This window comes from Apium graveolens, unplaced genomic scaffold, assembly GCF_009905375.1.
Source record: "Apium graveolens cultivar Ventura unplaced genomic scaffold, ASM990537v1 ctg6992, whole genome shotgun sequence".
Taxonomy (NCBI): Eukaryota; Viridiplantae; Streptophyta; class Magnoliopsida; order Apiales; family Apiaceae; genus Apium; species Apium graveolens.
Window position 1 is genome coordinate 1 of NW_027419952.1, and position 16481 is coordinate 16481.

General features: G+C 31.8%; 2 protein-coding genes across 2 annotated transcripts; one reads left to right on the forward strand and one right to left on the reverse strand.

Moving 5' to 3' along the window:
- Positions 1-153: 153 nt before the first annotated feature.
- LOC141703691 (uncharacterized) lies at positions 154-1607 on the reverse strand (the record flags this gene model as incomplete). The annotated part of the gene is made up of 3 exons (XM_074507132.1): positions 1516-1607; positions 395-1065; positions 154-291 (listed from the first exon to the last, which is right to left on the reverse strand). Coding segments are annotated over exons 1-3 (901 nt in total), but the record flags the coding sequence as incomplete, so codon positions are not given.
- A 1888-nt stretch (positions 1608-3495) lies between these two features.
- LOC141703690 (vesicle-associated protein 2-2-like) lies at positions 3496-9697 on the forward strand. The gene is made up of 9 exons (XM_074507131.1): positions 3496-3677; positions 5245-5372; positions 5611-5681; positions 5778-5859; positions 6114-6229; positions 6312-6491; positions 6817-7116; positions 8121-8198; positions 9399-9697. Exons 2-9 carry the CDS (start codon positions 5324-5326, stop codon positions 9507-9509), a joined length of 987 nt encoding a protein of 328 aa, XP_074363232.1. The 5' UTR covers positions 3496-3677; positions 5245-5323; the 3' UTR covers positions 9510-9697.
- Positions 9698-16481: the final 6784 nt, after the last annotated feature.

Genomic DNA, 16481 nt, shown 5'->3' on the forward strand with positions numbered 1-16481 from the left:
TTGACTCCAGATTTTGGTTATAGAAATTGTCCTTTGCCTTCTGCTTCTGCAACAGCTCCATTACCCATCCTCACCTTTGGGTTTATTGTGTATCATTTGCACAAAGATTTTTTTATCCCACACATATGATTGCTGCAACCACTGTCTATGTACCATGCTTTGTTGTCTTCATGAAGGCTGGAATGACAAGCATAAAAAATTTGTTCTTCTTTGTTGTCCTCCTTTTCTTCTGTGAAATTTGCCCTCTCACAATTTTTAAATCTGCAGTCTTTTTCAATATGACCAAATCTTCTACAAAAATTACATTGAGGCTTACCCTTGAACCAACATTTAGATGTGATATGGCTGGTTCTTTTGCATATGTTGCAAAAATATTATGGGTTAGAACTTGTACCTCTTTCATTCTTATCATTTTTGTAAGTATTGGTGGTATTTTTCCTCCAGTCTGCCTTCTTTTGCTCCTGATTGTAACCACCTTTCTTTGAAAATTGTTGTGGCTTCACCTTTGCTCTAGACAAAAAAGCATTTTCTGATTGTTCAGCCTGTTTAAGCCTTCTTTTTTCATGTGCTTGAAGAGAGCCCATCAATTCTCTTATTAACAACTTGCTGAGATCTTTTGTTTCTTCAATAACAGCAACAATATATTCATATTTATCTGTCAAACTGATCAAAATTTTCTCCACAACATGTTGATCAGTAATATCATCACCTAAGATTTTCATTTGATTCACAATCTCCATTACACGAGCATTATAGCTTTGTGTATTTTCAGAATCTTTCATTCTTAAATTCTGAAAATCTTTTTTAAGGGATTGAAGATTAATACTTCTTACCTTATCATCTCCATGGAATTCACCTTCTAGAATTTCCCATGCTTCTTTTGTTGTTGAAGCTCTTGATATCCTTGTAAAAATTGGTTTGGTGACTCCTATCTGTAGTTTGCTCAGTGCTCTTGCATCTTGGCGACGAGATGTTTCAATTTTCTTTAATTTTGCTTCAGACAAGTCTGATTCATCATCAGGTTCTACAAAACCTTTCTCCACGATATTCCATAAGCCTTCTACCCTAAGAACAGTTCTAATTTTGATCTTCTAGTAGTCATAATCTTCACCATCAAAGAGAGGAGTTAAAGATGATTGAGAGTCTGAATTTGATGTCATGTAATCACTTCTTGTTTCAATCCCAGATTAGAATCAAAAACTGCTCTGATGCCAATTTGTAGGAATCTAAATGAGTTGCTACTGCAGAGCTCTAAAAGATGATAGAATGTTTTAATATTTCTGAATATGATTCCTTTGATTGAATTGATTGATTACATGTGTTGTTGAATAGGCTATATATAGATATTACAGATATTTCTAGAGAGTCATTTAGAGAGTTGATACAATGAACCTCTAAATGAACTTGATTACAAGATGCATGAATATATAAAAAATAGATACTATGAATGTGAAAGTGCATGAATTCCAACACATTTTTTATTTATCATTGATATCTTGTTTTAGAGAAGCATACCTGTGATGTACTGAGAGTTTGTCTCGAAATAGAATGTACGAAGAATTCGTGACAGTAAAATGCTGCATATTATCTCTGTTACCGTAGAACATGTATAAAAATTTTAATTAAAAATATACAGAGGCTTGGGACTGGAAAAATTTAGCGACCCTGATAATTTTATATTCGAAGTGAAAATTAAATTACTTGTGTTGAAATCTATTAATTAATTCAAACTTATTAGCTTACTTGTTACTCCTATTAGATAACGAGACTATACTCCAGCACTGATGCAAAACACATATCATCTTGTCTTATGTTTTCACGTCACCATTCAGAAGAAGGTCAACAGATGGGGACAAAATCAAGAATCTTTATGTTGGACGCAGTATATTATGGCGTTTTATAAACTTGATGCACAAGGATCCTAGAAAATCAAAAGTAGTTAATTTCTTCCCTATAACATGGGGTATGACTTTTATAATTATGATTTTAAAAAATATCCTTAAATAATCCATCTATTAGGTAATAAAGGTGAACGGGGGAGTACTTTTTCAAGGATAACCTGTAAAGCCAAGGCTCTTGGTTCGAACACCCATAACTAAGACAAAGTGATAAACATGAACAATGAAAAATAAAGTGATAAATAATTTTTTTGACAAGAATATTACAGTCTTTATATGCATATTTTGTCTTTAACTAACAATTTTCTTGATTCAGCAGTCACCGGAAAAATGGCTTCATTTAAAAATTTTAAATGAGTAGTGCTAGATACATACCACAAATTGGTTCCCAAAACTTTTCCCGAATGACGTGGCATGACCCTTGTCGTGTTCTAATTTGTGTGCACATATATATGCATGCAGGATTATTAGAAAAATTACCAACTATACATGTTACACGTAAGTATTTGGGAACAGTTTTGAGAGCCAATTGAGGGTACCTAAATCCCTTTAAGTAGTCAAATGTAATTAAACGCGTAGCGTATGCAGCATTCTAATGATTGGATATTAATTTGAGTTGGTTAAATCTGGATGATAATCTTCTTGCTTGTGATGCTGTAGGCGATCTACCTGTACGGATTTTCAATTCCGCTGTTTATTGATGATGGTGAGAACAGGAATAGGGTCAAATGGGGATTGTGGGCTATCCATACATTCTGAAAATGGGTATTCTTGTTACTCTTACTTAAATAGTTGGTAATTTTATCATTCTTTCTTATTTTTAAAACTAAAATGCGGATGACAAAATAAAACTAGAATGGAAAATTGTAAACAACTCAAATACAAGCTCCTGTAAATATACTTGTGATTATATAAGTACCAAGTTCTGGTAAATATACTTGATAAGCACTATTTGTACAATGAAAAATAAAGTACTATTTTAATCTCAAAAAATAGCTCCTCTGCCGGTTAATTCTGAAATACATGAACACAATTCTAGTTAAAAAGAATAGCTCCTATGTTCGTTAATTTGTATTTGAAATAATAAATAATCAACTCGGAATCAGATTTCATCGTTAATTATATTCGTTAGTATGATATTGAGAAATGAGAATAATTTTTCAGCAAGTTATCTTATCTGTTATTGAACATAAGTAATAAATTCTACTCCGAAGCAACCGATTTCAACAGGATTTCAAATTTTGTAATTTTTTTTGACAATTCGAATTTTATAATCTTTGTATAAATTAATACAAATATTAAATTTTTAGATTTTTCCAAAAATATTCAATTTGCAAATAAAAATCAGGTGCAAACTTATATACAATACAAATATAACATTTACAATCTCAACCTTCACTGCAAGCTCATACACAAATTTTACCGTATCTTTGAAAATAAATCGAAGAACATGATCCGACAAAAAAAAAATTGAAGAACATGAATATTTTTAAATATTTTTATTTATAAAAACTTAAAAAAGGGCCCAATCGGAGTTGGGTTGAATGAAGTCGGGTCGGGTCGGGTCGTAATTTACCGCGCACGCAAACAACCGAAGCGGTGACAAGAAGACGTACGTTACGAGTGGTCCACCGCTACAAACGTGCCTTTCACTCGTCACTACCATCCTCCACTCCTCTCTCTCTCACTCTCGCTCTCTGTACTCGTCATATGACATTCAACTATTCAAGCTTAATCAACCCTTGAACGCTCATTATCTTACATCTCTCCGTCTCTCATGTAAGTTAATTATCTCTCTCTCTCGCTCTCTCATCATTTACTTTATTCGCTCTTTTTGAACCTAACATCTTAATTTTCATGTGATTTTACATTTTAATAAGATTTCTGCACTTTTTTAATCCATTTAATTGTGAAATTCAAGTTAAGTATTATGTATTGCGTTGGTTATACGAGTTAGGTAAGTTGTGTTTATAGTTATATGTATACATTTGCTTATCTGAGTTATGTATCTTATATTTTGTTGATTGCTGGTTAGGTTTATTGTTTTTGTGTTTTTTTGTATTGCTGAACTCCAAAATTTAAGCCGAGGAGCTCAAGTTTATTTCGTAAGTTTACGTATTTGAGTTCACGTTTTGTAAGGCGATTGTTAGGCTTTCGTGTTTGATTGTTGATTGATTTGTAGTTTGAATTTTACATGTAGGCCTTGTTTGAGTGATTTAAGTTAGATCAAATTTATTGCTCAAGGCGCTAGTAGTGATTTCATGTTTGTTTTTCTGGCCTTTCTTCTGCCAAAGTGATATTCCTATTTGTTTTCTCAGCTTTCATTTGCCAAAGCGAACGTTGTAGCTATATATGTATATATTTGGTTGTATGAGTGATATAAGTTGTGTTTATTGGTCAAGGTACGGGAGTTTAACCGAAGGATCTCAATTTATATGTAAGTTGGCGTATACCAGTTTATGTATTGTAAGGTGGTTGTTGCACGAGAGTGTTTGACTGTTAATTGTTTTGCACTCTCGATTCTATTTGTTTGACTTGATTGTGAGATTTAAGTTGATTCCATAATTGAACGCACGATAGTGTTTGACTGTTTATTGTCTTATTGTTTTGATCTCTGGATTCTATGTGTATGACTTGATTGTGAGGTTTAAGTCGATTCTATGTATATTTTGGATTTACAGGTGAAGGGATTTGGATTTGTTCAATTGGTTAGGTTAAGTGATTTATATTTTTTCTGGATTCACAAACTTCTGGAATTTTAACAAGAGAAATTTAAATTCATTTGTACGTTGGTTATATTAATCCATAATTTTCAAGGCGATTGCTAGACTACTTTGATTTATTGTTATTGCTTTCTGTTTTGTACTCTGTGTAGTACTTGAATTGTGAATTTAACTGAACATTTGTGATAATATGTTTATATATGGTTGTATGAGTGAGTCTCTTGTGTTTTCTGAATTTCTTGGTAAACGAATCTATATTTGTTAAGTTTCTGGTTAGGTTTACTGATTTTAATGCATGTTTTTGGACCGACAAACTTTTGGAAAGTCAACAAAGGGACTTTTGACTTTTAATAAATTCATATTTTGCAAGGAGATCATCATGCTATTGTGATTGGTTGTAAATTGCTTTTTTTTTTAAAAAAAAATTATGTTGGAGTACTTGATTGTTAGACTCGAATTAATTTTGTAAATTGAATTTTACATGTGCATTGCTTGATTGTGAAATATAAGTCAATGCAGTGATTGAATGTTTGTAAATTATGTTTTGAGCTAATTCTAGAAGTCAGTGCTAAACAAACTTGGTTGTGCGAGTTGCATAATTTTTGTTTTAATTGGTTTTACAGGTGAAGACATCTGGATTTGTTGAATTTTTGGTCAGGTTTAGTGTTTTAATGCCTTTTTTAGATTGTTTAAAGTCTAATAATGAGTACCGAACTTCTGGAAATTCAGCCACAGGAACTCAGATTTATTTGTAAGTTGAAATATATATTTTTTAATTTGTAACTAAAATTAGTGACTATTATTTTCTGTATTTTACGCGGTGCAGTTGATTCAGATAAAAGTTAATTACATTAAAAAATAGTTGTTTTTCTTCCATGGCTAAACTTTGTCAAGCTGCTGCTGTTTATATCGCAGATTTGATTCTGCTCTGGCTTTTTGAGAAGTTTATATTTTATTTCTGTGATTATGATTTCCATTTTATTTTGTAGTTGAGTTGAAGAAACAATGTTCATGCTCCGTTCGATTAGTCAATAAGACCAACCAACATGTCGCCTTTAAGGTGAAAATGAATAGTCGCTTACATTGATATGACTTATGTAACTATGCACGTACTACATGGAACTGAAACTAATAAAATTAACTACTGTACTTGCAGGTGAAAACAACATCTCCAAAGAAATACTGTGTGCGACCAAACACAGGTGTATTGAGTCCACGAGCAATATGTGACTTCACAGGTATCTAGTTTTTTTTTTATGTTTCAAGTATCATAGTTTGGGAAATTTTCTCAATGTATGAACCTTACGTAACGTTTGCTTTGAACCGGTTTTCTTTTTCTAAATAAAACATTATAAAATTTAAAGGTAAAGGTTCAAGTGTGACTAGTACTTTAAAAAACAATCATTAATTCTTTTTTGCTATTTATTGGTTTCAAGGAATTTGAGTGTACTTAAAGACTGTTGTTTAATTCTTTGCACCTGTGTTAATACAGTTACAATGCAAGAACTACGGGTTATTCCTCCTGATATGCTTTGCAGAGACAAGTTTTTACTGCAATGTGCTATGGTTGTTGCGGGGACAACTGAAGAGGATATTACATCTGCCACGGTACCATTTTAAAACTTTTTTACTAATACAAGTTTATGGTTTTTATTTGAAATTCATGTAACTTTATTGTTTCATATCTCAGTTTTCCAAAGATGGGAAATATGTTGAGGAGAAGAAGCTGAGAGTGATTCTTGTCAGCCCACCTAATTATCCTATATCTTCTCCAGTCAATAAAAGACTAAAGCAGGTGCAATATAATGAAGTGTTAATACCAGAAGATCAAAATCCAAATAGCATCGAAAACTTCAGTCCTCGTCAGACGGTGAGCTGTTCTTTGATTACTAGTAATTGTTCCTATATTGAATCCTTGTGAATCTTGTCTCTGAGTTTTATATTCTGGTCTATGGAGATGAAGTTCTATATTTGGTTGAGAGGTTTATATATTTGTATATGAAGGTTTTGAGTCTTATTCAGTCTTAGTTCCTTAGTATTTGGGGTGAAAAGTTTTATATATTATATAGGTCTCCAAGAGTATATGTGACTTAGAGAATTTAAGTTATCTACCAAATATTGGTTGCTTTCTTCTCAAATGCTCTTCTGAATTCAGGACATAGTGTACTGATTAGTTGTTAACCAAATACTGACAGGTTATTGAGAATATGAAAAAAAACAAATTGGATGGTGCTGTGGACTCAAAGCCAACAACGAAAGAAAATATTCCGAAGTTGATGCTAAGCAAAGATGTTGTGCATGAAAAGAAGGATTGCATAAATTCTAAAATGGTAAAGGAAATAGAGGAGCTGAAGGTAGTGAAAGATATTGAGGACCATAAACCACTGAATGATGTCAAATCTGAAATAATGATGGACGGGGACAAGCTGAAGTTAGGGAAGGATATTGAGGAGGTGAAGTCAAAAATCAGAAAGTTTGAAATAAAGTTAAATGAGGTAATATTTTCAGTACATGTAATTTCAATTCCTTGAAATGTAATACTGAAATATAAGTATATAGACAGTTAGAAAGTGTTATCAAGGGCATGGTTATTACGGCGCCAAGTCGAGCCTCGACGTCCGAGTACCTTCGAGAAGACTAGTCGACAAGTCGTTCGACTAGTCGTTAAAAGTCGACTAAGTGCTCATTGTACATATACTTACTAGATTGAATATATAACATAACTAAACATGTCGATCCCATAATTTAAATCAAAAGTAATAGAATAGTAAGCTCAAATAAACATAGTTACTGCATAATAGCATGCATATTGCAAATACCAAACAAATGCAAGCAAATAAAGACATGTCACATAGGTTTAATGAATATCAAGCAAATTTATCCATCTTAATATCATTTTCATTTTCATATCTTTCTTATGTGTTGTCATGGGTTTGATCGAGTCATGGCACACCACAATCGCCCCAAATCGGGCGTCGACCCGATTACCTTTACAACAACTAGTCGTTGACAAGTCGGGCTTCGAGGCTCTCGGCGCCCGAGTACTTTCGTGTCAACTAGTCGTTGACTAGTCGTCTTCATGACAACAATGATCAAGGGACATAGGTAAGCCTCATGTGATGGGTCAACCACTAGATAAAGGAAAATACTTTAGATATAACGTAAAAAAAAATTATTTGTTATGAAATACATCTAGTATTAGTGGTCTTTTACTGAGTAAAAATTAAAATACTTACAAAAGAAATTAATCCATCCCTGCAAGATTCATTAAATTTTTGTTATAATCTTTTCAGCAACGAGTGACATTAAATATTTAATGGGCGGAGAGAAACACTCACTTTCATGTAATATCTGATTCTGTTCTAAATTGCTTTGGGACATTTAACAAATAAATCTAGTTATGTAAAATCTTGTTATGGTTATACTTTTTTTTTGAGAAGTTATGGTTATATTTTGATTGCTAGGAGTGTTAATAACCAAAATCTCTGGCTTATTTTAGGCTGAGAGAACAATTTCAAAGCTGACAGAAGAAAAGAGGTTGAGTACACAAGACAGGGAAAATTTACAGCAGGAATTGGTAAGTTGTAAATTTTATTAGTTCTCTAACAGTATTTTTACATTGTTGATCCAAGCCTATTGGTTGTGTCATGGATGCTTTAAATTATTCTTGCTGCTTTTAATTTGATGGAGAAAGCTTAATCTGCTTTGGGGGTTGAACGGGTTGGATATCAAGAAATTGTTTGTATGTTTCGGTCCTCTTCCCCATTACTTAAAAAAATTGAGCCACCGGTTCAGGTACACGATATTATCATTACTGCCTGGACAATTAGACATCCAACCTGTAATCGCAACGACCCAATTGCAAGAGCGGAGCTCTACCAACTGAGCTATATCCTTCCAGATTGCGCTATAGTTCCACAATGTTGCCCTTTGCCCCTCTATCATGTCCATTGGTGACCAGATTTGTAAATCATGTTGTTACTCTCTGTCTATTCCTAGAAGAATCAGATATATGCATCCATAAAATGGACGATTAAAAATTTGATGTGGAAAGATTACTGTATATACCGAGTCATAGGATGGGATCTGTGAACTTTTTTCATGGCAGTTCCCAGTTTGTGGTGAAATATTGATGAAGTCGTTGGTCAGGGTGTAAAACTGTGACACCCCAAGTGTCCGTTAAACAGCCAATGGTGTATTCAAGGAGGAAAAACAAAGCTGGAAGGGCAAAAGAGTAAAATACTAATTTGGGTGAACAGTAGGATAAAAAGAAAGGGGTCAAAGGGCAAGATAGTAATTGAAGGGGGAAGAGAGTTAAAAGGGGAGGAGAAGCTAGGGTTTGGTTTATGAATTGTTTTGTGTAATAGTTGAGATAGGGAGGCGGCTGGGCGTCTCGAATCTGTCCCAGTAAACTATCAATATTCGTGGATCCATTGCTAGTATTAGTAAAATTATCTTTTTCTCTTCGTTAAAACAAATTAATTCATTACAAAAACTTTCAAAATTACCAAATTTGTCATATGTTAGGGTAAGAATTAGCTAATCGTATGGACTCGTAAAGCTGCTTATTAAACCTAGTGAAAACCTCCAAGCCATTTTCTTTCTCGCGGTAATTGTAAATTCATTTTAAGAGGGCCATACTGGTACAGTGGTTCTAGTTTATATTCCCCTCATTCAAATGTGATAAAGTCATAAAACCAAGTGCACCAACATGAACTAGTCTTTCTTATATTTCATCAGTATTATCCCTTGTGTAATCCATGCCTTTTGTATGCAGGCTTTGCTGAGGAGTAAGAGAACTGAACTCGAACCGGGATTCCCTCTGTTGTTTGTTTGTATGGTGGCACTTGTTAGCAGCTTCTTTGGTTACCTTCTACAAAAGCCCTAGCTAACTGTTAGTATCAAGGTCTTAGTAGGATGACTCTATATGCCTGTCTCTAGCAGTACACTGATGTAAAGTTTCCTGATGTTGAGTTGCAAAGAGGTTGCCTAAGAACCTGATAAAATGGGTCATTGGCCAAGTCACAAACGCCATTACTAATACACGAATTATGGAAAAATCATTTTTTTTCTGAATATTGAAGTTGAAAACCTTAATGTACACCTAAAGTAGGATGCAAAGTTGTAAAAACAATTATCCATGTAAAGTTGTAGCAAAAGATAAAGTCTTACCAGGAAAATTTGTGGCTGTAATATTTCATATTTGCAAAAATATGTGCATCTCAGATAGTATGAAATGATACCTTTCTTGGCAATGATTGTTAGATAGAGGTCTATATGGCTTATCGTTTTAATTATATATGAAAAAAGGAAATAAATAGTATATAGGTTCCCCACAAATTTATTCAAACAAAGCCAAATAAATTTGCTATAGAAATTTGTCTCTCTCAACTTTCAGTCTCTTCGTTCATTTGAGATTCTGACAGAACAGCTTAGAAGCTTCACAACGGATATAAACACGATACCCCTCTTTCAAAATCACTTCGAAATCAAGAAGAAACGAAACCCTGGTCCTAATTTTCAGGGAAAATTTATGATTTTTAGTATAATTTTCTCGTTTTCATAAAAATTTATTAATTATTAAAATCTATTTATATTTACATAAAATACTCTTATAATTATTTAGGACCTAATTATATCATATCCTATAGGGGTGAGCAGAAAACCGCAAAAAACCGCCCGCACCGCACCAATCTGCACCGTAAAACGCGATTTTTAATTTTCGTGATGCGGTTGCGGTTTGAATTTTTAATAAACCGCGCGGTGCGGTGCGGGTTGTGATTTTAAATTTCTGAAATGTGGTTCAAACAGCACCGCACCGCAATATTTAATATATATATATATATAATAGTTATATTTCATGATTCCATTTATTAAGTTTGATTCCATTTAACATAGTAGGAGTGCTTATTTAGTGATCATCTTATTTCTACAAGATCAATTGTTAATTGTTGCGTGGTGATCATCCTATTTGTGTTTCTTAAAAAATAATGACACATGGTACAAAACCACCTATTTAAGAGCAGTGAACTCATTTAATTGTTGAGCCAAGTTTCTACGTTAAACTTTACGGCGTAGAATTTATAATTTGTATTATTGAAGAATATTGACGACTTTATTATATTATTCAGAAATTTAATTATTTAAGTTTTGTAATTATTTAAAATTTTCAAACTTGTAATGTACAAACCGCAGTGAACCGCACCACACCGTATCGCATTTTTGTGGTGTGGTTTATGCGGTTTTTGGGGGTTCGCGGTGCGGTTGCGGTTTGAAAATTTGATCAAACCGCACATGAGGAAAAAATCGCACCGCCCGCACCGCGCTCACCCCTAATATCCTATCTTATCCTATATTATAATAGTTGAGTCTCCTACACTGTCCAATTAATTAACTAACCAGGTATCCAGTTAACCAATCAGAACATTATAAATTATTTTTAGAACAATCAAATTTTGTTCCTAAATTTTAAAACAATCAAAATGCGATTCCTATTATAATTTAGCCGCATATATTCTTAACCAAGATGAAACCGATCATTTCTAATATATTTTAAACTTTTGTATTTAATTATAGTGTAGACTCCTATAATCTAATCAAGATTATAATTAAAAGAAATCAGAGATTAAAAAAAATACTACTACCATAGCTATATAAATGATCTAAGAGACCACATCAAATAATTAAAAATGGGAAATGTTAAATTAGAGCTCTTTTTTTAACTTCTACGTCAAATATGCTGTGAAAAGACAATATTATCCTTGTATTAAATTTTTTAGAGGTTATTGATATACATACGGAGGACAGTTTAATCTTTTCATAACTTATTTGCTCTAGATGTTTCTTTGAAAAAATAAACGATATTGCTCTAAATGTTAAAAACGAACTCTGTATTTAATATTTTCCTTAAAAATATACATAACGAGACACACATAAAAACTAAAACACTTCTTTCCCGATTATTACTATATAGCCTACGTTTATTCAATTGAGATCCATGCAAACATTACGGCCCGGTCTCTTTTCTAATAGTATTTTATTATTTTTATTTACAAAGTTTAATATTTTTAAAATTATAATATAGTATTTTTTTAGATGAACCAATAAAAAATACACACTTCATTTAATTAAAATTTATCGTAATATATCAATTACAGTTGAGGTGAAACTAAGGAAAATAAATTAATCATTATTTAAAACTAAAAAAACACTATTTATCAAAAAATTAAAGAGACTAATGCCCTTAGGAGAGTTATAGATCAAATTATTCGATAATAAAATAATTTTTGTCGTACTTAAGAGTATTAAGTATTGATTTAAAATTAAATAATAAATGTGTAAAATGATATAAAATACACTTATGCGAGTTATAAAGCGGATATCATCCGTATTCGAATCCGTAAGTATTCGAATCCGACGACTACAAATACGGATACGGCTATAGCCATATTCTTATCCGATAATATCTGAATTCGAATAAATATATTATATTTAAATATTTATTTAATTTGTAATTTATTATATTAAATTTATAGTGTGTGTATGTGTATATAAATACACACATATAAATAATATGTTTATACAAATTTTATATAACTGTAGGGCTATTCATTTAAGTCTTCGGGCAGCACCGCTAATATATAAAAAAATCATTTGAGTTCAACAATTTAAAGATAACAAATATATTGAAAGATAAATGAAAATTAATTTTTGAATAAATTAAAACATGATTAAATCACTTTAACTCTTATTTTAATTTTTAATGTATTTGTTTCAATTTTTTTGAATTTTTAATAAAAAATAAAAAAAAATATAATTGAAAATCAGATTCGGATCCGGATATTATCCATATCCGAATAGTATCCGTGAGATCCGGATTCAGATATTATTTTTTTAAATATTTCCGGATTGGGATACGAATGCGTATTTTTGGATTCGGATCCGGATAATATCCTTTTGACAGCCATACTCATGTATTCACATTAAAAATCATTTTTGTCATATTTAGCAATATTGAATCCTAGTTTAAAATCAAATAAAAAAAGGAAAATGATACATGATTTCGATTTCAAAAATCATATATTATCATATCCGAGTCTGGGTATATAGTTTGTATGGAGTTGACCAATTAAGAAATTATGAATTAATCTAGAACCAATCAGTATTTTCCATGTCAAAAAATCTACCAAATTAAAAAGTTTAATGCATTACTAGTTTACAACAGTACGATGCACGAATTTTTTGGAACATGTTCGATGCATGCAAATTTTCTAATATTATATATTTTTTAAAATATAAATTGAATTAAAATTTTAAGATGCAAAATGTATTTATTCAAAATTTTATATGATTTTATTTTATCACAATTTTACATATACACATATAAAATTGATATTTATATTAGAGGTATTTAAATTTTAAGATTTAAATATATTACTAATTGAATATATTATATTATTAATATTTCTATTTGTATTTATGGAAGATAGTTATTTTTAATTTGAACAATAAGTTCTACCCCGGGCTAACATAATAAGAATCACATTTAATTCAATTTTAATTTTATTTTACTCAAAGCACTATTATACTAACCAAATCTAACTAATTTTATTTAATTTAATTTTAATTTTGTTTAAAACTAGATCAATTAAGTTTATCTGAGATGAATAGTAGTATATTTTATTTGTTTCAGATGGTCGAATTATATTTTAGTTTTAATTTTGTTTTACCGTGGATCAATTTTATTAATTTTTAGCTCGAGTATATAGTTTATATTATTTTATTTTAAGATAACACTATCATACCGATCGATGAATTAACAGTTCAATAATCTAACTTTTTTAGCCACATTGATTGTGTTTATTATTTTATTTAAGCTCGAGATCCATTTTACAAACCTAATCTAACTAATTATACTTAGTTTGATTTTAACATCAATCAATAATATAATTTTGCTTTCACCGAGATGGATAAAACGTTTATTAATTTAAAATAGTTAAATAAAAATTAAAATCAAACTTCAAACAAATAAAAAAATTTAGAAAGTTTTGTTTGTTTTTAATTCTGCTATAGAATTCTATAAATCAGATTTTGGCGCTTTTATAACTTACGCGATGCTTACGAATTAATATTTAATTAAGTGATGGTTTAAAAATTTTATCCAACAAATATTATCCATAAATTGAAGAAAAAAATAATTGTGAATTTTGCATTACTATTGTTACGTGCTGATTCTCAATGATCAAGAGGAGTTCAGGATCTAACTGTATTTAGATGTCATCAGTATTTGATGTGTCGTCGGGATTTAATGCATCATCAGTATCTGTAGAACATCGGCATCTGAAGGCAGTCTGTTTTGAAGATTAATTATGTTCCTTATTTTGAGGGATGGATATTTGTTCGTTCTGAGTGATAGGACTTTGTATATTCAGTTAAAGATATGTATCATTTTCTGTTAGTAATTGATAACGCATATTCTATACTGATTTGTAGCAGTTGTGTATTATATAAACACAATTTAGGTCATCACATAGTGATGAACTCGAGCATTGTAAGACCTAGCAGCTCTCAAGAACATCAGTATTTCTTGAGAGAGTTTGTAACATTTTTTATCTAAAATATAAAGAACTGTTATATTTTTATACTTGTTCGAAACATTTATACAATTATATCCAACCCCCCCTAAATAAATGTATTACTACTGGGCAACAATTGGTATCAGAGCAAACTGATAAATTTACAATCAGAAGAGATCTAAACATGTCTCTGAACAAGTATGAAAGTATTAAAATCCCCATTCTGAAAAAGGCTGAATATCCCACATGGAAGGTGTAATATATAAGTGATGATGTCAAATATCACTGAAGATAACAATATTGTTATTCCCAGTGAACTAACAATGAGATTTACAGAAGGGGGGTTGAATGTAAATCTCAAAACTTTTTCAAGTTTTGAGCAGTTTCTAGTCTATGTGTTTTGATGAGCAAGTGTGTGTGAATTGCTTTGAGCTAATACAGACAGATATATATTCAAACACAAATGTAAAGAACACAACAGACTTAAAAACTTTTCTGGTGGATTTGTTGTTCCTCCAGAGATGTGTTATTTCAGAAAATCTGTGATTCAAAGAATTAAATCACAGCTGTTTCCTAGTACAAACTAGATGATTTTCTCTCTGGATTTTCCTAAACAGCTCTGGAAAATTCACATCTAATTACTAGCTGCTACTTGGTTTATATATCACCAAATTTACAAGTGAAGACAAAAATGTAAAATACAATTAAAAGACTCTTCACATGTTTCTTCTTCATTTCTCTATCCAATGCAATTTAGGTTTAGCTGTGAATCTTTGAATACTTCCTTGTTTGCACCAGAATGGAAATGCTGCATTTTCTTGATTCCTCCTAGAGGCTGCCACATTCCAGTTTGTCTCTGTCAACCCATGTGCCTCTGTCAGCTTATGAATTATCACTATCAACTGATATTGAACTAAGCATCCGTTGAAGCTTTCATCCGTTGATGCTTTATCCGTTGAAGCTTTATCCGTTGATGCATTAGCAGTTGAAGCTTTATCCGTTGAAGCACTTATCCATTGATGGATCTTATCCGTTGAAGTTTTAGAGACATCCGTTGAAGCTTTGTTTCTTATCCGTTGAAGGTCTTTAATATCAGTTGATACTTTTTCACTTATACAAAATTACAAGGCATGAAATATTTACAATTAGCCCTCCTATTTGCATATCCACTAGTAGTCAACATGACTGATAATTTCCCATAACATCTAAGAAGTACAACTTAAATACAGAGACTGAAATGTGCTACAATACTAAACTTATTTCTAAGTAAAGCTACTCCTTCAACGGATAGCCAAAATGGTCTTATCCGTTGAGGCTACAAACACTAGATTTCTACTTAAGTGTTTTGTTTAACTTATCATCAAACTAATACACATATTCCTAACAATCTCCCCTATTTATGTCTACTAGAACTGTAGGCATAAATTTGGGTTCAACTTAATGATAACAAAACACTTAATAAACATATGAACTGTAATAAAGCAGAAATTCAAAAGTGCTACAAAAATGTGTATACTGAGATGGAATTGAAGAATTACATTGTTTTCAAGGGTGCTCCTTTAGCCTGAGCAGATTAATTTCTTTTCCTTTGATCCCTTGTTTCTTTCCTAGCCTCCTGTCATTCTCCTCTATTTGGTGTTGAAGTTGTCTGTAGAACTCAGCTTCATCTTCTTCATTGATGTCCAACTTAGATTGCATATCCTTGAGAGTTTCATTACTAGCAATCTTGAGCTGATCTTCAAGTCTGAAAAATCTTCTGACTCTTTTATTGTCTCTGAACTCCATCAACCAGTGAGGTGATTTATGAACTGTAATTCCTCTTTCTTGGATGAGTAATGTTCTAGGCAAGGCATTGGGCTCCCACCAAGTCTTCCTTATGCTGGCAATCTTGTTGAGAATCTCAGTTTTGGCAGTCCTGGTAAAGCCAGAATCCCTTTTTATGGCTGAGTAGACTCTAACCAAGGTAGAGTAGCCTTCATTCAGAATCCTGTAGAGAGGCCAAGTCCTTTCCCCACTTCCTTTATATTTGAACACTAGTATTTCTGGAAGCTGTCTGTAGGCATCTATTCCCCTTACTTCCTCCAGCTCATCCAGATAGAGTTCAATGTCTGAAAATTCCTTTATATCACAAATGTGAACATAATCATTCTTTGAGGCTTGTGGCTTAGGCTTAGGCTTCTGAGTGAATTTGATTGAGGTTAGAGAAGGTGTTGATTTGATTTTCCTTTTCTGTTTCTTTGATGGTGGAGAAGTGGTTAAGAAGGTGGGCAATTTGATGGTGTCCC

What these genes read in the sequence shown, in the direction of transcription:
- LOC141703690 (XM_074507131.1), top strand. Translation starts at nt 5,324, where the DNA reads ATGAGTACCGAACTTCTGGAAATTCAGCCACAGGAACTCAGATTTATT. An exon ending in AGGATATTACATCTGCCACG is followed by an intron (nt 6,230 to 6,311) that starts GTACCATTTTAA and finishes TTCATATCTCAG; the next exon opens with TTTTCCAAAGATGGGAAATA. An exon ending in ACTTCAGTCCTCGTCAGACG is followed by an intron (nt 6,492 to 6,816) that starts GTGAGCTGTTCT and finishes AAATACTGACAG; the next exon opens with GTTATTGAGAATATGAAAAA.